We start from the raw sequence: 24922 nt of genomic DNA on the forward strand, positions 1-24922 counted from the left end.
TTTAATCATAGCTATCAAAAGTCCTAAAATATGGATACATTCCAATCCAATACTTCCACTTTAAGGAATCAAGCTCAAGGATAGACGCAATCACAGTTAAATACAAGAATGTTGACTGCAGCATTACTTATCAAAGCATTAAGAAAGAAAGAAAGAAAAAGAAGGAATGAAATAAAATGTTTTGCCTAAGAGTAATAATAGTTAAATTATGGTATCTACTTATCATTGAATATTACACAGCTATTGACTTGCACTGGGAAAAAATTAATAAAGGGAAATTTTTATGTTACAATGACTGTAAAAAGCAGAAAATAAAGTTGAATAATTGTATAATATCGTTAGGTAAAATACAAAGGAAATGCATCAAGTATAAACTATATTTTCTTCATTGCCAAATTATGGGCAGTTATTACACAGCTATTGACTTGCACTGGGAAAAAATTAATAAAAGGTAATTTTTATGTTACAATGACTGTAAAAAGCAGAAAATAAAGTTGAATAATTGTGTAATATCGTTAGGTAAAATACAAAGGAAATGCATCAAATATAAACTGTATATTTTCTTCATTGCCAAATTATGGGCAGTTTTTAATTTTTAATATTTTTCTCTATTTCCTAGGGTACTTTTTAAAAACAATAACTATACTTTATTTTTATATTTAAACAGAATTTTAAAGAATAAAGCAAAAAGGGACAGTTGACCACGATCATCACTCAGTTTCCAACTAATGAATGAGATATGTTCTAAAAATCTATTGGTGGGTCAGTTGTTCATAAATTGCAACATACAATAATATTAATACTAAGTTTCTAGGTCATCCAACAGAGTAACTTGCTTAATCCACAATGTAGCTGAAGAAGACCAATTGCATTTTAATCGTTTTGGTGGGAAAATATGTCCACAGTTCTAAAAGAATACTCTAGGAAAGCCTGGTCCTGTCATCACTACAGGACTTTCCCGAAGATTCAACTGTGTAGACAAGTGGGTAGAGCAAACAGTCCTATTCTGAGAGTGTTCTAGATACAAGAATAAAACAGATTAGAAAGACAGGAAAGTCAAAGGTTGATGCTGACTCTTTCATGTTCCCTCCCAGACTTTATTTTGACTAAGGATAGACACTGGCGATATTACTTATCTTCAGGGATTTGGAGGAACGCATCATTCTGGGATTGAGGTACTTGACCCTTCCAATACAGGCATGGCTTCATTAGCATCAACCTGCAGCAACAGAGTTACCATTGAAATCTTCAGAGTATTTTCTTTGCTTACCCGTTCTTAAAATGGATCTTTGTCCTATACAAAATAATTTGTTTGAAATAGACCTGAAGAGAGGGATGTAAGCAGATTTCAATGCACATTGTTTTCTCAAGGTATTTAAACTCATGATGTTATCTTCTACATATCTGAGATATTAAGACTTCAATGAGATTTACTTTTTGTAGCATTTTGAAAATAAAAAAGGTATATTGATTTTTAAAATTCTATCCCCCCAGATTTTCATATATTTTTTTCCTACTTCACCTTTGTTGCAACAGATATTTCAGAATATACTAATACTTGTTAGGAATTTAATATTTAGAAGCTCTTTAAAAATACCCATTTTAACAAAAAAAAAATCAGAAAAGTAACAAACATAAAATTATGATGACCTATTAATTCCACACCTCAAAGATAACTTATTCAAGCTCTAAAAAGTTATTTTTTAAATGGAATAATATTTCTACAGTTTTGGAACCTGCATGTTTTCACCTGATAATATACCATAAATATCTTTCTTTTCAATAAGTAGACTTTTACCAATTTCAAAAAACATACTTCTATAACAACAACATAATACTCTAACCGTACAGAATAAACTTATTCAAACCTTTGGACTGTTTGCAATTTTTTATTCTTATAAACATATTTATAATTAAATCTTTTCAAGATTAGACTCTTTAAGTGGAAGTTAAAATTCCAAAGGTAGCTAAGTTACAGTTTGGTGCAGTGCAAGGCTATTTAATAAGGGAGTATGATTTACTAACCATTACATTTTATTTAATCATGGTTACAAACTAGCTTTTATGCTTACTGTTCACTTCTTTTCTCGTTTTTCCACCTATTGTTTTTTAGATACTTTTTTGACTTCTTCCTATCACTGTAATTCTCTTCCTCTTAGTCCTGGCAAAAACTGGGTATTTCTTGTGCTTATTTTAACTTTCACATAAGAGTTTATGCTTATGAGAATACTTTTGGGTAGATTTTATGCAGAAGGTGGAACAACTTTGTGTATACATGTGTCTAATGGGAAATCTAGAGATGAGGGTGGACACTGTAGCTAGTAAAATGAAAATATTAATAATAAAGGTACATTCTTTTTCATACACATATTTTGCTTGTATGTTGAACTGTCACTCAAATGTACTTAAGGTCACTGGACAAGGTATAAGGCATGCCAACTTCCAAATTCTGGCAACTCTAAATTCCTGGTAGCCATTCTGGAGCTGCTACGATGTATAGCATAATATGATTAATTGTGTTATTTTTAAATACAGTTAACTTTGTTCTAATATGCATTCCCCAGCCCCAAATACACATTCGCCTTTTCAGTCTCAAAAATGGACTTCTTGAGGGACTTCCCTGGTGGTCCAGTGGCAAAGGATCCGCCTTCCAATGCAGGGGACGTGGGTTTGATCCCTGGTCAGAGAACTAAGATCCCACATGCCCCAGGGTAACTAAGCCTGCACGGCACAACTACTGAGCTCACACACCTCAATTAGAGAGCCTGCTTGATGCAAACTACAGAGCCCACTTGCCCTGGAGCCTGCACACCACAACTAGAGAAGAGAAAACCAGGACGCCACAACTAGAGAGAAGAAGCCCGTGCACTGCAGTGAAGAGCCCGTGCACCGCAACTAAGACCCAACATAGTCAAAGATAAAAATTAAAAAAAAAAAAAAAAAAAAAAGGACTTCTTGGTAGGAACAAAAGAAATTTAACTACTACCTACTGTGATGAGAACCTAACAATTTCTGACAAAGTAGGACTTAGAGAAAGCCCTGAGTTTCTGTGCCAAGCCTGTGGGAAGGTAGGATGGGGGCTATTGACAAGGGAAGGAGAAGCACAAGGGAAAGTGTGCTTAGCCTCTGTCTTCTAAGACTCCAGATTATTTCAGAATAAAGGAGTTACATTTTTGTTTTAATCAAAGATTTTAGAGAATATTGCTAGAAAAAATTTAAAGTTAAAAAAACTAATTTCAATAGATTCAGAAATGCAGAATTCATCACATTATGTTATACAGACCAGTAAGACTTAATTCTCCCTAGATGGGATGAACAATCTTTATTAACAGAAACCAAATTTATTGCCCAAAGTGATAACATACAAAGAAATACATATAAAAATCTGTTGCCATGAATTATAGTTTTTAACATTTTTATTACATTTACAATGTGTGTGGAACATTATAAGGATTTACAGTAGAAGCCAAATATCCCAGCCCTTAAAAATCAAATAGGAAAGATTGGATGAATCATACATAAATATCTTTGAACACAAGCATTAGAAACATACATATGATTATAATTTTATAGCCTTATACAGGTAACTACTATATGTAACAGAATAGGCAGGAAGGGTAAGACAAAGGGGATAAAAGTCACAGGGGTGTGAAATAACTATAGCTGGGTGGTATAGAATAAAAAGACAATATTGAAAATATTATTTGTAAAGGCTAAAATGTCCTGCAAAAACATAGCTATCCCCTATGCACAACTGTGAGGTAGAATTCTCCCCACCCCGTTTTCTGGTTTCTTGACCACCATTTGGGGGATTTTCCTGTCCAGATAGTTCGCTCTCACACTGCTGTACCTGGGAATGACTAGTAGTAGTACATGTTCTTTACTACCGCCATTGAACAGAATCTTTTCTGTTCAGTTATCAGTCTTATTTTACCTACTGAAAACGGGTGGCAAAAGTTAGTAACATAAACTAATGCTGTTTCTTCTAGTTAATATATCACCATGCTTGGGTAAGTACTTTAATCTTTCAAGGAGTTAAACTAATTCTAAAATTTCAGGGATAGGAACCATTTGGGGAGCTGTTTCAGGCAGACAGGCATTTGCTTCCCTCAACACCAACTGCCAACCATGAAGAATGCCATTTCTATCCCAAACCCACTTCTAATACTTCAAATATGGGTCATAAAAATAGTTTACACCTTTCTACACATTCAAAATATGGTGAAAATCCAGGACACAGCACAACCTCAATGAAAAAAAGGTATGGCAGTTTCTTTTAAAACTACCCTGTGACACAGAAATTCTAATCCTAGGTATTCACTCAAGAGAAATGAAACATTATGTTCACATAAGACTTACGTTAAGAATAATCATAGCAGCTTCATTCATAATTGCCAATACTGGAAACTGCACAGGTATTTATAAATAGGAAAGTGAATAAATAAACTGTAATATAGTCATAGAATGGAATACTTCTCAGCAATAAAAAAGGAATGAACTATTGATACACCCAACCACATGGATAAATCTCCAAAACATAGTAAATGAAAAAGCCTTCTAGAAAGAGTACATGCTGTGTGACTCTACTTATACAAAGATCTAGAATGCACAAATCTGATTTACAGTAGAAGAAGAGAGGTTGCTTATGGGGACAGAGGGCGGGGGAACAAGGACTGACTGGAATGGCCATATGGGAATTTTCTGGTAACATTTTGTATCTAGATAGCACTGTATGCATTTGCCAAAACCCAGCAAATACACACTTAAGATTTATGCATTTCACTGTATGCTAATTTTACATAAAAGTAAAAATGTAAGCAAACATTGAATTCTAGTTAATGATATGTATGCTAAAGTATTTTTAGGAAGTGTGCAGATTTCTGCAATTTAAAATGCATCAAAAATAATCTGGATTGATAAATTGATGGATAGGTATGTGATAAAGCAGAATGCTAACTAGCATCTGGGTGGTGAGTACACTGTAAAATTTTAACTTTTTTATGTTTGAAAAATTTTATAATAAAATGTTGGGGGAAAAAATCCAGGGTGCAATGCTTGCCAAATAATGTCGTTGAGAATTTCATCATTGATCTAATAGCAACATAACCGTCAAATTCATCCAAACAGTGTCAACTTAGAAACTTATGAGTTTGTGAAAGGATATTCCTGAGTGTGAGGTGAGCAATCAGTTTTCAAACCTATGCTGACTGAAAATTGTCAAAGTGATACTTCGATCTCCTCATACTTTAATGAAAACAATACATACATTGATAGTATATTCTGAACAAGTTTGTTGGCTGTGTAGACTAACATAAGAATTAAGATGAAAAGACATTAAGGGAAAAACCAAGCATAGACATTTTTACTGACTTCTAAAACTAAAACAACCATGGTAACAATAGAAAAGATGTGTAGAACCAAAACGTGATGTGAGGCTTGATCATAGTGAACAGGTCTCTTTTTTCTGAATGGAAGGACATCTGAACCATCCTCCTGTCTCTCCAGGGAGCAACACATTTGGGGACACCCTAAAGAGATGGCATTTGACTTGTAAATACTTCTAAAGTGGCACCTTGAGATTCACCAAGAATGGCTTCAGAATTTAGCCTTTTGACAGAAATAGTTTTCTACATGCCTTGGATCCATAACAACGCTGCTCATAATACCTAAAGCTGGTAACTATTTTTAGTTATTTGCTAAGAATTCCTGTAACATGATACGTGGGTATTATGTGTATTGCCTCCTAAGAGTTTTCTAACAAAAATAATCTTGATTCTTTTAAAATTTTACTCACTGCTTTCACACTACGTAGTCATGGTTGTGGCTTTCCTGTGATCTTTTAAGTTCTTCATGTTCTAGTACAGGTTCTGCTTTTTCTTGAAGCACACGGACTAGTTTTGACATGTTTTCAAGTCTGCTTTAAAATATTACGGTCATGTTATTCAGCATTGTATCTAGGAGGCTTTTCAGTCTTAAACATTCCCCCTTGTTTATGCTATTTCATGGAGCACCCTTAGTTCTATCAGCCTCTATTACAGGACCAGTCTTTTTCTGTTATTATCACTGCCCAAGTTTACCAGGATTACTCTTCTCTAACCATAACAGCACTAATGGTGGTCAGATTCATGCTCTTGTTTCTATAGGTTGGTGCTGACTCACTAAGATCCTGAGTATGATTTTTACTTACTTTCTTCCTTATTAATGGAACTGTGTCGTGTCCTGTCAACCTCAAAGTAGATGATATTCCTCATTTGTCCTCCATCTGGCTGGCCTATCATCCTGTCATAAAAGAGTTAATTTGTCAGATTTAAAAGGCTTGCTATTTACTGCCAAGCTCATTGACCCCACCCTTGGCATTTTCAGTGTATAGAATGGAGGGAATCGGAGCATTGGGAGGTGAGCAGACAAGGTTCCCTTTCCCCCAAGACCCCATGCTTGCCATCTGTGACAAGAGCAAGATTAAAGAATGCTCCATTTTCTATGCTGAAAAGATAATACCTTCCATTTTGAATAACATTTTGGCTTTCAATATTTTAACATGATTGTACTTCATTCTTAAAATTATTTGATATGGTTTCTCTATTTTACAGATCCAGAGAAATTTAGTGATTTTTTTTTACCAAGGTCAGTAAATGGCAAAGCCAGACTTTGAAGTCAGGTATTTAAACTCCAAACTCTTTGCATTATATTCACTATAGTTCTTATTTTAGCCTCTATGATCTTTCCTCTACAATTCTTGCCATTATTCATGTATCTTAGCTAAAACTAGATTTTCTGTAGCACACACTAAAGTCAAATAATGTCAGGTGTTATATCTGTGCTTCATTTTGCCTCATCAAGGTATTCATTGCCCTACATACCAGGAGCAATAGTATTTTCCACTCCCATCTGGAGCTTTTTATTTTTAGAACTGAAAGTTAACACTGGTTAAGTTTGCTAATTAGGTTAACTGGTCAGCTATGTTCCAGACCATCTTCTTAATCCTAGAGAATTTTTCATTTCAAGGTTTAAGCAAAGACACCCCAATCATAGAACTCTTGTCATTGATGCTATTTACCGATGTTAATTTCCTCTACCATTTTCAATAGGCTCAAGATGGGGAGGACTTTAGCAATTATAGTATGCTTGGTTTTTATTAACCACAGTATTTTATTATGGCCCTGTGAGGACGGGAAAAGTACACAGTAATTTCCAATCTCTCTGGCAGAGAACTTACAGTGTAGTAGAGAATTCTGAATTCTTTCTCCAAATGCAGATGGTACAGTGAGACAGGTTCACAATCAATCATGACATCTGTTACAGTGGGTTTATGTATGATTTACTCAGCACCATCAGAAAAGTAACTGTCACATTCACATTAAGGAGAATGCACTAACTATAATAATAATACACTAAATAGCACACCCCACACATGAACTGACAGGGTAATGAAACAAACAACAAAAACGTTAATACTAGGTAACACTGGAGCACTGGCCAATTTAAAGGCCTGTGAGTGAGAGAAATATCCAACCTTCTACACAGCAAGGAAGCCTAGACCTGCCATTGATATCTTAGCTGGCAGGCTGAGCAGTTTCATCAACATGACCAATGAGTTACCATAGTAGAACAAGGTCACCAACAATGAAGACTGGGAATAAAGTCAATTTCATCTGAAATGAAGTTATCATCTTCGCATATCATAATCCTGCTGGGTTAGACATGTGTGAAGAACAGAGGCCAAAACTGTCCTTAGATATGGAGCTTACACGGGAACAAATACATGACATGAAGACAAAAGGAAAAAAACAAAACAAAATGAAGCTGGCCCAATTAACATTTCAATAATTCCCTGAGATGAGCTAAAGTAATGTGGAAAGTTGTAGCATATACCAATTAGAAATGATGGTTCTTTCTCCGTTATATCTTCAGGGATAATGTTAATTTACGATGTACAAAGAACTTGTCATTTCAAACAGACTGCAGTCACTTCCTTCATAGGTATTCCAAGTGAACTATGACCCTATGAAAAAAATCACATTAGGGCACTGTTGGGTTTTCATTCATAACTGTCTATATGTATATGGATACATAAATAGAAAGTAGCAGCAAAGTTACAAATGAAAAGCAACAATATTTATTATGTGATAAAAACATATTCATCTTCATTTGAACTACTCAAATTACAAATATTTCCAGATGTGCCTTATTTCACTTTGCTGTAGACAGGATAGCTTAAGGCATATAAAATTAACTCATTTGACAATCAGTAGGCGAGTTGATGGTAGAACTAAAGAGTCTCTTTACTTGCAGTCAAATTCCTTTCTGGCAAAGTCTTAATAAAAACATTCGAATTCTGTGAAATTCAGTAGGAGAAATAGATATTGAGTACAACTAAATATCTAAATTAGCCAGTATTTCAAATACCAAATGACTTCCTGATGAACAGATTTACTCATAAGTCAGTCCTAACTTTAGAAAATCTGTTTAAAACATACTTCAGACTACAATACAAGAGGGATTATTACTAATGCCTACAATAGACCATTCACATACAGGGGAACTGAGAAACTATTATGCATGAGCAAAAGGCTGGGAACAGGAGAAGTCAGGCCCCAAAGATTCCTTCCCTCAAAAGAGCTTATAACGTAGCAGGTACAGACATAAACAACTGTAGCGCATGGTTAGCACCATCACGAAGCCTGAAATGAAGAATCACAAACCTTCACACTCACAAAAGTTAAGCCCTAAAAGACTGAGGATTATCGAATATAGAAAAACCTTCCTGGATGTTCTAGAGCAGTGGCAGCATGAGAGGGAACAGCTGAATGTGGCCCCAGATTTTCTGGCATGTCTTTTAAAAAAAGGCTGCATCTTTTACCAAAATTACTCCAAGAGGAGAAAGGTGGAAAATATGATAAATAACTTCACCTAGGTTGGAATGTCAAGTAGGTAGCTGAAAGTACAGGCTTAGAATTTTGGACCAGATACGTAACCCAGGACACTGGGATAAAATAGAAACCCTAAGGATGAGATAGTTCCAGAAGCATTCTGAAGACAGAATCAGAGAGAGCACATTTTAGTAGATGCATTTTAAGTAAGAGTTATGTGACTGGACTCAGTTACAGCAGAGGATAACATCTTCAAGGGAGGAGACACTGTCTAGGAAAGGTTGCTCAATAGTATAAACGCTGCAGAGGCAAAGAAGGATAAGGGATGCAGACTGAGAAAAAAAGTCATTCAATTCGGTAACTGGGAGCCCATTGAGAACCACTGCATTGCTGGTCTGTGTAAAACCAGACTGCAAGGTGCTAAGCAGTGAGTGATGAGGGTGCAGGGTCAATGGATATGGATTTCTCCAAGAAGTCTGGCAGTAAAGAAGGCTGGAGAAACCAGCAGGCTCAGAGGGAGCTTTTTGCATTAGAAGATACACGAGCATTTCTGTAGACAATGAAAGGAACCAGCATACAATTCTTTGCATAATTTTGTATTGATCACAGACTACAAATTGTTTTTAATCTTTCTCAAAAACATTTTCTGAAATAAAAATTAACAAAAAATTATACTTTTACCATTTAAACTTAATACAAACTTAAAAGCACTAACATTTTATAAATTTTATTTCTAAAAGAGTTGTACAATTTTTGTTATTATACTATTTCAGAATCTTGCTTCTAGTCTATCTTGAGAAATTAAATTTTATTAACAATTGCTATTTTAGTTCCTGAAAGATTACTCTTATATAAAGGATTACACTTAAGTAACTATATAGGCCTTCTTCCCCAGCCCTCCTCCCCCAGAAACAAAATATCTTCAGGGTAGTTAATAATTTGGATAACATTTTTCAAGTTGAAGAAGAGAAAAATGAGAAATAGTATTCCATTATTCATAAGTTCTTAAAGATCTAAATTGTTCTTCACAATAATTTTTCATGATAAAACATGCTTATTTATTATATACACATGCTTACATATAAATTTCCTGGCTAAAATACATGCAACCAACATGAAAAAACAAATACTAAACCATCCTTACAATGCTAAGAATGCCCTTTTAAATAAGGCACTCATGTTTGGAAATAGATATAACCACCAAATTAAATAAGATGTTTAAAAGAAGCCTTTTATTAAGCACAAACAACTTTTATACATTATCAATACAAATAGGAAAATGTTTTTTAATGAATATGATATATCAAAAATCTGAAGGTTTTCTTCATACTGACACAATAAAAATAATCAATTTTGAAGGAGAATTACAAAGTAAAATTTTGAGGACACCACTGTCTACTAATAACAGTTTAACTATAGTCTAAATTTACTACATCACTTGGGGAGGAAGGGCAACCATTTTTTATAGAGAGAATTCCTAAACTCTTATTAGCACCATTCAAAGCTTATTATCAGTTATTCATCTACAAACTGACAGGTCAGGTAAAGCTTTAAAGCAAGTTTTCAGTGCAATGTTTACAGTTCCTTCTTTTAAGATACTTGGAGTCTATGGTCTCAAAGCATGTTAAATAATTCTGCCTTGGTAGTTACAAGATGTTAACATGTGGAGAGAAGTGTGTAATGGAAAGAAATGAGGCTTATCCTGGCTGTGAAATGCATCTTAACATATTGTAGCTGATGCTGCAGTATGCCAACGACATGCGGGATTATGAACTGCAGATCTGCGGGAAGAAGGCAGCTATTAGCTCTCTGTAGTCATCATTTCGGGATGTCTCAGCTGCTGCCTTTTGAGACTAACTAGTTTCATCCTGTCTCTGATGTGTTCTGCAGTAGAAGCCATGTCACTTGGACTCCCAAAATATTGTTCAGTTCTAAAAATCAAAACAGAAAAAGCCCAGTCAGATTAATATAAATCCACTGACTGTAGTGAATGCAAAAGGAAGCAAAAATTACCATAAAAATTACCTACGTGGTATGGTGTTAGTTCTTTTTGCAGACCATACTGTTTACCTCTGAGTAGCAATTTGGTAGGAGAAACATTTTTTTAAATGGCATAATATATATTAAGACATGTTGAGAAAAATTTATTAGAAGTATAAATGTCCTATCATGTACATTTATGATAATCTCAATAAACCAAACAATTCAACAAATAAAACAATGCAACAGTATAAATGTTATACTTTTAGCTTGGGGCCCATAAGCATACACAAATATAAAATTTGTAGGTGTATTTCAGTGCTAAGGGCTATGGACACCAGTTGTCTAATATAGCTAGCAAGTAAAATATCCGTTTAATGTTAAGCCATCATTTGGGACATTAACAGGCAAAATTATTTAATTTTATCCTATCTGCAAAGACACAGTATTCAGAGTCACAGAATCTTTTAGAGCTCTAAGAGTTCTTGGAAATAATCTGGTTAAGCTCTTCATTTTTTAGATCAGAAAACTAAGACCTAGAAAATTAAATGACTAAGATCACACAGTGAAAAAACAGAATTTGAACCTGGGTCTTCAAGCAGTGAATCCAGAGAGACCGCCTAATTTCTTTTATTGTTCAAGGAGAATGTTACAAAAGATAAATCTGACTAAGCTTACTGTCAAACTTTACACAGCATAAACAAATTATCATATAAAAGGGAATGAAATAATAATTGCAAATATTAAAGTTGTGAAATTAGAATATACAGCCCTAACTTACTCTTTTATCTTAAAAATGAAAATGACACATGAACTATTTGTAGAACACAGGAGGAGAAGCCCAAGCAAAAATATCAGGGGTAGATGGTCCTAGGATGACTTAAGTAGAATGAGACCGACTTTATGACAACTGGTTATGAAACACAGAAATGAGATTTTGGCGGCGGCGGGGGGGAGGGGTGTCCTGGAATGGAACAACCAGAAGCACCCTACTAATACTGTTACCAGCTGAATTTATAAACTTTTAGATTTTATTCTCTTTTATACATTGGAGATATACATGACTTTAAGCTACTTCTGATTGTTCAAGTTTAGGTACGACTAGAGATTATCTAAGTATAGACTATGAATAGTATTTGTTCATGGGCATAAAGTTATATCTTCTCAATATCAATTCCAAATAATCATTTGAAGTTCATGACACAGTAGTAGTGGCACTTACCATGTGTTACAATTGTTTTAAGTAGTTTATATACATTTAGCTCATTTAATTCCCTCGCTCTTGTAACCTGAGGAGGTATGGAAAATATATCCCTATTTTTAGATGAGGGAATTGCACAGAAAGGTTAAGTGGCTTGCCCAAGATGTTATAGTTCGTAAGTGGCAGAGCTGAGATTTAAACCCAACAAATCTGGTTCCAGAGTCCACAATCGTACCCACTACACTATGTTACAATGTAAGGATACCTGTATTCAATGGTTTGGTTTCTCTATTGTTTTAATTAAACATCCTCTGGATTACTTCTAAATTATTTTTACTGAGAAGGTCTAGCTCCTTGTAGGTAAAGCTCCTTCTGATTCATTTACTGGTCTGTTTATTTTCAAGAGGCTATTTCTTATTTTTATCATCAACTATTTGAAATGGAAAGGAATGTGAGAATCACGACCCCATCATTTTACAAATGAAGAAATTAGGACTCCATACAGCACAGTGAAAAGAGAATGGATCTGGTGCCAGACAGACCGGAAACTATATTCTAATTCCACTTAGAAGCTGTGAAATCCTGAGGACCTTACTTAATCTTTCTGAGCTTTAGTTTCTTCATTTGTAAATCAAAATAATCCTACTGCTCTAGCCCTGGTCAAAAGAAATTAAGGTGAAGTGTTTAACTTGGGACTTGGTATATATTTTAAGTTACTAAACATTAGTTCCCTCCCCGTCCCTTCCATGAATGAAGCCCAAAGTCACCCAACTCCTTACCATCATAGTCAAGGCAAGAACCCAAGATGTCAACCTAGTCAATGATCTTTATTCTACAACAAGCTATCAAGAGCAATACATTTGACAGCAGCAAGTACCAATTGCTACTATTGTTAAGAGCCCAGTATGGATTTCTTTTCATTTTAAACTAACATTTTGTAGAAATTTTAAATGTGAACCAAAGCTAATTTACCAGGACTTTTAAGAAACAGACTTTCTTCTCTTGATATCCCTTTAAGACCTTACTGATAAAAACACAAATTATAAGAACATGCACCATACCCATCAGGATAAACCACAGGAACAGTTAGTCTATCTAAAAGTGATTTCCCAACTGCTTCAATTTCATCAAATTGCTCCTCATCATTAATAGCTTCAGGCTCTTCTGGACAGTCCTGCAAAATCTGCAACAAATAAAAATGCAACATCAATCAAGAGACACAGAAAAGGAATCAAGTTCATGCAAATTTAGTAGATTGAAGGTGTTTTTGTTCTGTTCTTAGCATCTTCATGTATGCCATTATAGAAGATTGATCAAAGCTGGCCCAAGAAATTCAAACAAAATGAAATACACAATCCCTACTAATAACATAACTGGAGTATGAAGAGGTTTATAGTGATTTCCAAGAAAAAAATAATACTAATAGACTACTATTGGTAGTACTACTAATAGACTACTATTTGGAATCTAAGCTCAAACGGTGCTTAAAAAGTAGTATTCTTTCATTCATTAAGTAACTATTTATTGAATACTTACTTTATGTTTATGTAGCAGCTTGGGATATGAATGAGATACAGATTTTGACCTCAAAGAGCTTACAGACTTCAAAAATGAAAGAAAATATAAATACATAACAACATATACTCAGAGTACAAACACATAACTGATGTGATTACCTAGCTAGAAACTTTATAGTTATTTTAAAAAGTGATCCGCTGACCTGAGTTAAATGATGTAAGCAAACAAACAAAACAAAAATAACAACAAAAAAAGATGTAAATTGATAAGGTTTTAATTCAACCATAGGAAGTTCTACAGTCCTTGATATTATTTTTTCCGTAACTATTACCATTTAAATTTAAATGGTACAAAAGAAAATAAGGAAAGAAAGAAAAAAAATGCTGTGATTTGTAATACTTAAGTCTACAAGTACAGACCCACACATAGTAGCCACTAGGTACATGTGGCTAGTGAGCTTTTGATGTATGGCTAGTCCCAAATTGAGATGTGCTATGGGTCTAAGATACACTCCAGATTTAAAATAATATGACTAATTTTTAAAAATTACCTACAAGAAAAAAACCTGCAAAATTTGGGGCAGAAGAAAGTATTTATTTTTACAACTTTTTTTGCCTTATAGTTTACTTAATCCAATTATGTTTACTTCAGCATTACTCATAAAGGACATTTTCATATTGTAAAATTCTAGATTCAATTTAAGTATTTTCCCAATCACTATCATTTACTATACAATTTGCTTATAGTTGTGGCTATATTTATGCTTACTGGTATAAAATACAACACACTCAAAAGAAAAATAACATCTGATAACAGAAGGCTTTACATAGGTTGGCACAATAAAATAACCTTAAATAGAGTTTATTATAAGCATGATAGAGGCCATGTACCAGAAAAAATAAGAACATTAATTTTCTATGAAAAAAAGTCTCAACCATATTCATTCTTACATAACTTCTTAAAGAGATCTAGGTTTTAAAATGTCCTTGCAGATACATTTTTAAACCACGATCCTAAAAAGTTATCAGTGGTGTTAGAAATCAGGCCAGCGGTCACCCCGGGATGGGCAGCAGAAGCAGTGTGATGAAAAGAGGGTGGAGAGCCTCTGGGGTACTGGTGACGTTCTGTTATTAGAATTGGGCACTGATTACACAGGAATGGTCACTCTATGAAAATTCAGTGAGCAGAACATTTGAGCTGTACACTTTTCTATGTTAATACTATACTTCAATTAAAAAGTTTTCACTCAAACAATCAGTAGATAAACAAGTCAAGCATTTTGTGTACTTTCATTCATCATCACCAGGCTCATTTTACACTAAAACACTGACCTGTGGAGTTCAGTGACCAGCTCAAAAAGAGTTAACTGTGGACATTTCCTAACAGATGTACTGCATAACACAGACAGAAACTGCTTAATTCCTGAGGTTCCTGGCAATTTTTCTTCTGTTCTACAGACTAAGGCTATCACATTTACATCTTAGGTTTCTCATATCTTAAATTGTATTGAACATTCCCTACATATAAACTGTGATCGTTAAGAGATCAAAACAAAGTTAACTACTTAGTAAGACTCCTCCTCTTTGGAATGGAAATATAAGGCTTGGGTGCTATAAATTTTCACTGTGCAGTTGAGAAATAGGTTCTATTGAAAATTTGCCTGCATATTTCATTTTTGGTTTCTGGGACTAATGAATTCATTAAATAATAAATTCTAGAATGAATCTTTTAAGATAACACATTAAAAAAAAGGTTTTATTTTTATCCTTACTCTCATAATTTTAGCTGGACAGTCTCTAAACATTATAAAAATCACAAATGACCTTTTAAAAAATTTATGACAATTAGTAGTAGTTGCCAAAGCAGTTTCCTTTCCTGGCATAATGAAACAGATGGGCGTCATGACACCTGAAAGAACAGACAGTACATTCTGGGCACCAGGTCTGGTGAGGAGAGACGTGCTGCTGAGAGAGGACTACTGGATAGTTTCAACTCCTCTAACCATAATACTCTGCACTGGTATGGCTTACTAAGAATCTGATTTGAACTTTCTAAGACAATACATTATATCTAAACAAGCTTTAAACAATGGAATTAATATAAATTTTTTAAAAACAGACTAACAACAAAATTACAAGATTAACACATTTTAAACGCACAAACACTACTGAAAGTACATTTTTAAAAAATCGAACCTTTTCAGCATTTGAGTGAAATGCAATAGCCATTTCCAGCCTATGTACCCTCTCTTCAGATGCTATTGTAAATTGTTTCCATACTCTGTTCAGTCGAGGAAGTGTATCCCCAGATGATCGAGAGGTGCAGCGCAAAGACTGGCACAGAACAACTGTGGCCTGTAACAACTGTCTTCCATAGTCGTAAGTGCTCTAAAAAAGAAAAAGTCAACATGAAATTATAATAAAAGAATTCTGAAAAGAGGGATGGGAAAGTTTGCAGGAGGACTGAGGTTACAATTAAGCAACACTACTAGAAATCAATAATGAGTAAGTCCACTGGCACTTATTGCTACAAATTGTCTGCATGCATAAATGATAAAGGGGAAGCAATACTTCCAGTTAATTTTTATTAAGTTTATTTCTTGTCTGGCTTCCCTCTCTTACTCTGTTTTGCCCACCTTGGTCTGCTCAACCATGACCCCCCACCCCCCCCACACACAAAAAAGGTTTGCTCCCTCATTGATCAAAACGAATGGGTGGCAAGTGGGCACTTTATATTCCATACAGGAAACCACACTGTTACAATGTGAACTCAATAGTTAGGGAAAATAAATTAAGATACTTTTCACATGCAAAAAAAAAAAATCTGTGTTGTTATGCTAACACTAGTGAGATGCAGAAACTAGGGTTTGTCATTTACTGATTTACTTTCGTGAATGAACAGTTACTGCCTAAAAATGTCATAATATATACCATAAATCAGAGGAAGCATACAGAACCTGTATTCAGGAAAACATAAACCCTCTCAAGTTTATGCAGGCTAGTTTTGATTCACCAGTTGACATTTTCTTAGTTCTGTAATATTTCTGGATTAACGTAACCAATCTTCTTGGACTTGGAAGGTTAAGTTACATTACAATCATGCAGAAAGCTATGCAAACACAGAGCCTGTAGAAAAGGAAGATAACCAGTTCTGCACCTGTGCAACATCAACAAATTTTCTATGCTTCTCCAGTAGAACTTTCGTTTCCTGAGCATCATCACCCAATCTGATGTGGGTCTTAAGAAGAGCATCCAGAAGTTCACTTAGCCATTCTACTGCCTAAATGAAAATAAATAACAGTGAAGCTGGATTCATAACTCTTTATGTCTTATATCAAAACATCATATTTATATAAAGAAAGATTGCTATTGTGATTAATTAATCCATTAGTTATAACCTTAATAGCTTATTTCATTCAATGCCAAGCTACATGAATTAATGACCTCTCCTCCCACTCAAAAATTTTTAAAAATCTAAAGACAAGACCTATTAAAGAGAAGTACTCATTTAAAATTAACATCACATGATTTATATTAATAGAACATCATGTGTTTATGTAATATAATCTTATTGGAATCTCATTATAGATTTATGTTACTACTTAAAATCGTAAGTTTCTTCTATGTCAAGCTGGAATCATGTTCTTTGATGCTAACTACACAAAGATTGCAAATTGTTTATCTAGCTGAAAAACCTCGTGGGTTAAAAAGCAATAAACTACACCAGCCTTCATCCTGGGATGTGTAACTGACAACCAAATCAACAGTAATAAATAATAAATAATCCCAATTTCTAGCTCAATAGAGCATTTCATTGAGAAGATAAGTCAAATGAGATCAGTAAGGGCTTCCCTGGTGGTGCAGTAGTTAAGAATCCACTTGCCAATGCAAGAGACACGGATTCGAGCCCTGGTCTGGGAAGATCCCGCATGCCACGGAGCAACTAAGCCCATGCACCACAACTACTGAGCCTGGGCTCTAGAGCCCGCACACCACAACTACTGAAGCCCATGTGCCACAACTACTGAAGCCCACGCACCTAGAGCCTGTGCTCCACAACAAGAGAAGCCACCGCAGTGAGAAACCCGTGCACCACAACGAAGAGTAGCCCCCACTCGCTGCAACTAGAGAAAGCCCGCGTGCAGCAACGAAGACCCAACGCAGCCAAAAATAAATAAATTAAAATAAATTTTTAAAAAATGAGACCAGTAAGGTAAGTGGGAATACAAAACTTTATTATTTTGACAGGATAAACTAGAATATGACTTAATGAATCTACTTGCTTAGGACCATGAAAAGTACACTTTTGTTTATAGTTAGCTGAAATCAATCTTCTAAGAAAAGACAAGTGCATAATGTGCCTGATTAATCTTTACCTGGGCAGCATCTTCTTCACATTTAAACAACTGCACCATCTGAAGCATCTTTAATCTTCGCACATCTACCATGTCTTCACATCTAATAAATCCAAACATAAATTTAGGACATTTCAGTTTTGTTGATAACTAGTATAACACCACCATCTGACACACGTGTTTTACAGTATACTAAAATACTCAGTCCTACACTATGGAGACTGTAACTATTTCGTATTGATTTGTAAGAATTTTAAGGATATCTGTATCTGTGTTATATCAAAACCTTAAAATACCTGAATGGTACTAAATCACAAACCCTTCTGAGTACAGTATGGATTCTGCAAAATACTGAAGCAAAGCACAAACACAGCAGTACACTAAAACCCGAAGCAATATCAACTGCCAATTAGCATTAAACAACCTTCAAATATAAAAATGTGAAGTTTCTAAAATACTAATTTAGAGAATGATGCTCCAAGGGAATAAAAAAAAATAAAGCTTTTCATTACATTACACATTACCCAGAGTAATATCTAATTTTGAATTTTAAAAAAACCTCCATCGATGTTCTTAAGAAAGAAAAAAAATTCTGTTGATCTCTGGGTGGAGAGAAACACAATTCAGAGTATTCTTAAATTTTACCATGGTCTTCCTGGATAATATACAGATTACAATTTTAAGCTGACTTGATCTAGCTCAGCTCTGATCCCTTCATTCTGATTCCCTTCATTCCCATGCAATTCCATGAACTTTAGATGGGAAGGTGGAAACTGACTGCAGTACCAAATACCAATAACAAGCTACCCATGAGGCACTGGACTCCACTACAGTTGATATTCTTAAGTAAACTTGATAGCAATAGGTAAGTCATTGTCACAAGGCTATTTTTTATAAGAATGCCCTCAACAAAAGCCCATAACATATTGTTAAAATGAAACTTGGTTAAATAATTCTACAAGGGACTGAAGGGAAGTAATCATGATAAGTATTTTTACAATCTGAAGCTAAAAAACAATGTAAGACACTTCAGTGATTAAGATGATATCATACACATATTCAACACATACTGTCAGGTATGAATAATGTGCTTGAAAAGGATAAGACATGGTCTCTACTATTAAGATGGTCTCATTTGGGGAGATGGACTTTTAATAAACAATGTGATAAAAACTACTGCGGAGCTGTATGAGAACAGGGAGGAACAAGTAACAAACTTGCCTTAGAAATCTAAAAAGGTTTCCAAGGATAAGTACCCCTGAGTCTTAAAGAATAAGTAGGAATCCACTCAGCAGAAAACAAGGAAAGACGTATTCTAAGTCATGGATGCATGAAACAGCATGATGCGTTCAGGAAAGTGAAAACAAGTGTGTGGTTTTGTAGAAAAATTAAAGGAGGTAAGATTATGCAGGACTGGATTATGAAGGGTCTCCTACACTATTCCAAGGAGACTGAACTTCATCTGAGAAAATAGGAAGTCACTGAGAGGGGTTTATACAAGGAGGTTGGGGACTAGATGTGCGCTTTACAAAAGATTGCGCTCTTGCACAACAGACTGTAGACGAGCAATGCCAGAGGCAGCTAAGATTGGGAAGAAAGAAGTGTTCATGATTCAGAGACAGCAGAACTTGGGCATCTGAGTAGGCTGTAAGGGATGAGGAAGAGTAAGGATTTTAATAAATCCTTGAGATAAATTCCAAGTTTGGTAGCTGATGGTATTTTTAACCTGGATAGGAAACTAAAGGAGAAGAGCAAGTTCTGGAGGAGAAGAGCAAGTTCTGGAGGAGAATGATTCTGATCTGTCCATATTAGTTTATTTGAGTAGTGTATGGGGCATCCAGGTGGAGACATTCAGTAAGTAAGAGGAACTACAGGTCTAACATACAGGAGAGGGGTCTGGGTCAGAGTCCTAACTACTCAATCACGGTCCTATTAAAGAAGTCATTAAAGTAGGGAGAAGACAAAGAGTGAGAAGAGAATTTGGCCTCAGAACAAACCCTGAAAGCAGTGAAATTAGCTAGAGGACAAGAAATCAGTGAAGAAAACCAAGAAGAAACAGAGTGCGAGGAGGAGACTCATAAGGGTATTTTCAAAGAAGACAAGGTTGTCAGGAAGTTTCAAGAAGAAAGAAAAAGTCATTTGTGCCTAATTCTATTCAGAGTGGTCAAGCAATGTCAGGACCAAAAGTATTCCCTGGATTTTGAGCAAGATCAAGCATATATTACACATGGCAATTACAAAGTCACTTGTGACATCAGTAAGAGTATGTCCAGTGAAATGGTGAGGGGAGAGGGGAGACTGAGAAAGGATGGAAAGTAACTAGAGGCAGTGAGGAAGTATGGCTGCAGATTAGACCATCAATGACAGCTGTCAGGAAGGAGAATTCTAGGGCTAGAAGACAAAGGGTTGAAGGTATATGCATGTGTGTAATTGTCTAATTTTTTTTTAATAGGAGAGATTTAAGCATTTAAATGAAAGGCAGGGATCAGAGTAGAGAATGGGAATTGACGGAGTGAGAAGATGATGGGGACACACGGCTTTGATAAGAGCAGACATATATCATCTTTGTGATGAGAATAAATAATGAAATGGATACATTTGCAGATATGAGGATAGAAGGAATTTCTGTCTAATGACCATTTTCTCTGTGATGTAGGGGAAGAGTTTCTGTTAAGTTTTTGTTGATGACCTTAGAATTTCTAAGTGTACGAAGATTTCACACAACCATGCTAGCCTATATATACTAGCATATGTTAATTTAATCCTTTACTTTGCAATACTTTGCAATTGCTATTGCAAACTGAGTTTTCAAAGAACCCTTTAAATTCCTAGTTCTACATCAAAGGAAACTAAACATCATCTTACCCAGAGTTTACTGTCTAATCCTTCTACAGCAAATATGAGAACAATGGATGCATGAAAATTTCTGAGACGTTTAGATGAAGAAACACATCAATGTAAATGACAGATTTAATAGCAGCTCTAAACTAAATGAAAATGGAAAAGCAAAATTCTCCAAAAAGAGTTTTCTTAAAAGATAGAAGAGGCATAGGCTACACTGGGGATATGGAATGTGATGTACTTGAGTGGAACCGAAATTTTTACCACTGAGTAAAAAGGGAAAATGTACCCATTAATTGAACAAACTGCCATTATTTGTTAGTACAATTATATACAATAATCATTACATTCATCAAAAACCTACTACATGCCTACTATATAACAGGTAAGAATTTTTACTTTGTATGGAAAATATAATTACATCACTTTTCATTTTAATTAATATTAGGTTGTCTTAGCAAAAATTAACATGAACAGTCAAACTTTGCCTTTGTTTCCTAAGCTGCATATCTTCCATCACTCCTTGTATGTGGTCCACATTTTCTTTATTTTCAATGGTTACATCCTTTCCATAGGCCCAGGATGCCTGATTGGAGATCTGATCCAGAAGACCTTGACCTTTTTCACGCAAACCTTGCAATCCTACATCTAAAACAGAAGTTACTATATTTAATCTCTTAAACCAGAGAAGCTTTCCCTCCCTTAAGTAAATCCTCTCAGCAGATACTGTACTTGGATTCCAAGTATAACAACTTTGTACATTAAACTACTTTGGGATGGAGCCCTCTGAATATTTTGATCAATAAAACACCTTTAAACGTAGCTCAAACTGGAGCTCCCTCTCATTCAAATTCTCCCTAAAGAGAATTTCCAAAAGGTGAATTTCCATAGATAACAATTACTTTTCAAAACTGCAAATAGGAAGTGTGAGAATTTCTATTTTGATGAGATTTTCAATTTTTTCCTTTCTGTTTTTATGTAGTCCAATTTTTAGGAGAACAAGGCAAATATTTTGTTCCAAAAATATATGAGTTACAAGACATTAAAACATTCAAGCAATGTATTCTCACTGTAAAAGGACACTGAACATTTTGAGTATAGGCGCTGTCCAGCTTACACCCAATGAGAAGCAACACTTAGGATATGTTTACAAGACTCTAAATTAGGTACATATACCAGAATTCTTTTAGCATTTTTAAAAGAAAAATATGGTTTAAGAAAACTTGTGACATTTTGAAATAAATTTCATTTGGCATATTAAATACTAAACATGTATTACTCATATCACCTGTTAAAAATAACGAAGACTGTAAGCAAGTAAAATGCCAATACAAACGTGATTTTTCAAACCCATTCCCTCAAGTCCTTTTCAAATTAATTAAATTGGTTCAATCACATATCACCATTTTCCACTAAATCTCTGCCTGAAATTACTGCTTTCCTCTCCTCCATTCTCCTTTGCCCTCCTGTCCCACTCAATACAACCCCCTCCCATTTTCACATCCACTATCCACCTCTCCCAGTCACGTCCTAGGGAAATTCACTGTATTTCCTACTGTAGTAAAATGTAGAAAGCCTTGGTGTCAAGTAAGGGTACTAGCTTAATGAAATTGGACCATCCTCTCCCTGGAGCGTATGTAACCTCAGCAGTATTCCCAGTTTGGAGAAACAAATGCACAGAACCAAACCAACTATTTTTTCACAAGGTTAGGATATAGCAACAACAAAAATCATTGCGTAAAACACAGTTTGGGGCATACAGGGTTTACCACAGAACACTTCACAGCTAATTACAGTTTATGCATGCACTACAAATAACTGCTCATAGAATATGCAAGACATAGCACCTGTAGATTCGGCTGGGTAAACAAGAAAAGCTAAAGGCCCTGTGAAGGAAGTGTGACTGGCTAACAATGAAAAATAAAAACTGTAGCATAAATTACACCCTTTAAGGGGATAAAGACTTTTTTGTACCAATTTTTCCTATGTTCCCTGTAAATAATTATAATTAGATCAGTGTAAGTTGACTTGTCTAACCATGGTAGTGATAGTTTTTTAAAAAAAGAACCCTTATGTTTCAGCATTTTTAAAATCTGCTTACCAACACTTTTCAGCTTCTCTTCAAGCAGTTTTAAAGTTTGCTGAATCGATGCTCCATCAGCTGGTGCTACATCTACGCACAACATCCCTAATAAGCCATCCAACTGCTGAGACAACTAAAGCAGAGGGACACCAAAGAGATAACCCTGATGTAATCAGCATCTAAAGTGTTTAATGATTAATGAGGTTTATATCTAATGAGGTTATCACAATTATACTTGAAAAAGACTCTGCTGTTAAAAGACAAGGACAAATAATTAGAATACATGTTATCTGAATGACAGAACACACAGATGCATGCACCAGGAAGACAAAGTATGTCCAGGTCAGCAGAATGTTAAAAAGTATTGAAACTTCCATTTCAATCTATGTTACAAAGCATGAAGATTGAAAAACTATCCAAATGAAATATATCTAAGAGGTTGGAACACTATTTAGACAAAAAAAAAAGTTTAGTTGCATGCAGAATGACTTAAAATTTTTAAAAAAAATCAAAGAAGTGTATCTTATTTCCCCCACCAGTAAATTTTATTGTTCCAGAAAAATAATTAGGAGACATGCAAACCTGCAAAAATGATGTACAGATAAGTATTCAGATAATTTGAAGAAAAGAAAAGCAATCAGAGTAGACACTTACATCTTGGGCAACACCATGAAATTCAAGGGCTGCTTGTAAGAGATTCTGCCTAAATTCCAGCTGACTGGCCTGTCGATAACAAACATCACTAAGTTGTTGCTGCAGCGACTTCAGTTCCACAAGATCTTCCTCATCCCCAGCATTTAAGAGTGCTGCAATTTGCTGATTAAGCTCCACATAAACTGCAAACCATTCCTGTAATATAGACATTGTAAAGTAAATTAAGGATCAAATCATTTCCTGAAGAATACATTACATTTTACAATATCTCCAGATATACTAAGTAACATATATAAGAGTTTTCTAAAGCAAAATTATTTAAATTGAGGACGAAAAGTCCCCAGCGCCCAAATCCTTCCACTGCGATCCCTGGAATTCACTCCTGCCAACAGCAGGATCTATTTGCTCATCCTGGCCTCTAAATGTCCCCTTCTCTTTCCTGTTGTATGTGAAACCTGTCACCTTCAGAGGAAGCAGTTAGCTCTGCAGCCCTTCTGATGGCTCTTTGTGTTTGTACAGCCAACCTACCACAAGCCTGGAAGTGGGGGAGATGGCTGCCTCACTCCTCATTACTCTTTCCAAACCATTTCTTCTGCTTCTTCTCTCAAAAACCACATCTCCTGTGAAATGCATGTAGTCGGATTACATCCTGCCAACCGTTTCTGTTGCATGCCCTCACCTCAGAGCTGGCGGACTTCCCTGAACTTCCTCTCAGTGCCAGCCTTCTTCCTGACTTCCACTGTGTAGACATCCAATCAACACTGAACTCTTAGTTCCTTGACTCCCTCCCTCACTTCCAACTATCCTGTCCTCACCCCACCTCAACTACTTACTCCAACAGACACAAAATTTTGTCATTATCATATACTACTATACAGCCCCCAAATCTTAATTTCAAGAATCCCATTCTCTGACTGACTCTCCAACTCACATCCTTTAGTATGCCTGCTCCTACAGCCCCATGAGGTCCACCAATCCATTGATCTCAGCATGTTCTACTGTCCAGCACTCAGGAGCCTCGTGTCCTCACTTCTACCCTTTGTCAGAGGCTATAACCACCTCCCAGGGCACAACCCATGCTCATGCCCTGCTCTCTTTCCTTCCATCAGATTCACCTGTCAAAAATGAAGAACAGATGCAGAAAAAGCAACCATTTATGAGAAAAACTCTCCAGAAAGTGGGCATAGAGGAGACAAACCTCAGCATAATAAAGGCCATATATGAAAAACTCACAGCTAACATCAGACTCAATGGTGAAAAGCTGAAAACATTTCCTCTGAGATCAAGAACAAGACAAGGATGCTCATTCTCACCACTTTTATTCAAGACAGTTTTGGAAGTCCTAGCCACAGCAATCAGAGAAGAAAAAGAAATAAAAGGAATCCAAATTGGAAAAGAAGAAGTAAAACTGTCACTGTTTG

General features: G+C 35.3%; 1 protein-coding gene across 1 annotated transcript in view; it reads right to left on the reverse strand.

Moving 5' to 3' along the window:
• Positions 1–3325: 3325 nt before the first annotated feature.
• SESTD1 (SEC14 and spectrin domain containing 1) overlaps positions 3326–24922 on the reverse strand; it is a 141425-nt gene continuing 119828 nt past the window's right edge. The window contains exons 12-19 of the mRNA XM_024122173.3: positions 23502–23696; positions 22866–22980; positions 21253–21412; positions 17945–18026; positions 16726–16848; positions 15765–15956; positions 13113–13234; positions 3326–10801 (exon numbers count right to left, since the gene is read on the reverse strand). Coding sequence (XP_023977941.1) covers positions 10672–10801; positions 13113–13234; positions 15765–15956; positions 16726–16848; positions 17945–18026; positions 21253–21412; positions 22866–22980; positions 23502–23696 — 1119 coding nt within the window. The 3' untranslated portion in view covers positions 3326–10671. The remainder of the gene's footprint in view (positions 10802–13112; positions 13235–15764; positions 15957–16725; positions 16849–17944; positions 18027–21252; positions 21413–22865; positions 22981–23501; positions 23697–24922) is intronic.

This window comes from Physeter macrocephalus, chromosome 2 (genome assembly GCF_002837175.3).
Source record: "Physeter macrocephalus isolate SW-GA chromosome 2, ASM283717v5, whole genome shotgun sequence".
NCBI classification, from domain to species: Eukaryota; Metazoa; Chordata; class Mammalia; order Artiodactyla; family Physeteridae; genus Physeter; species Physeter macrocephalus.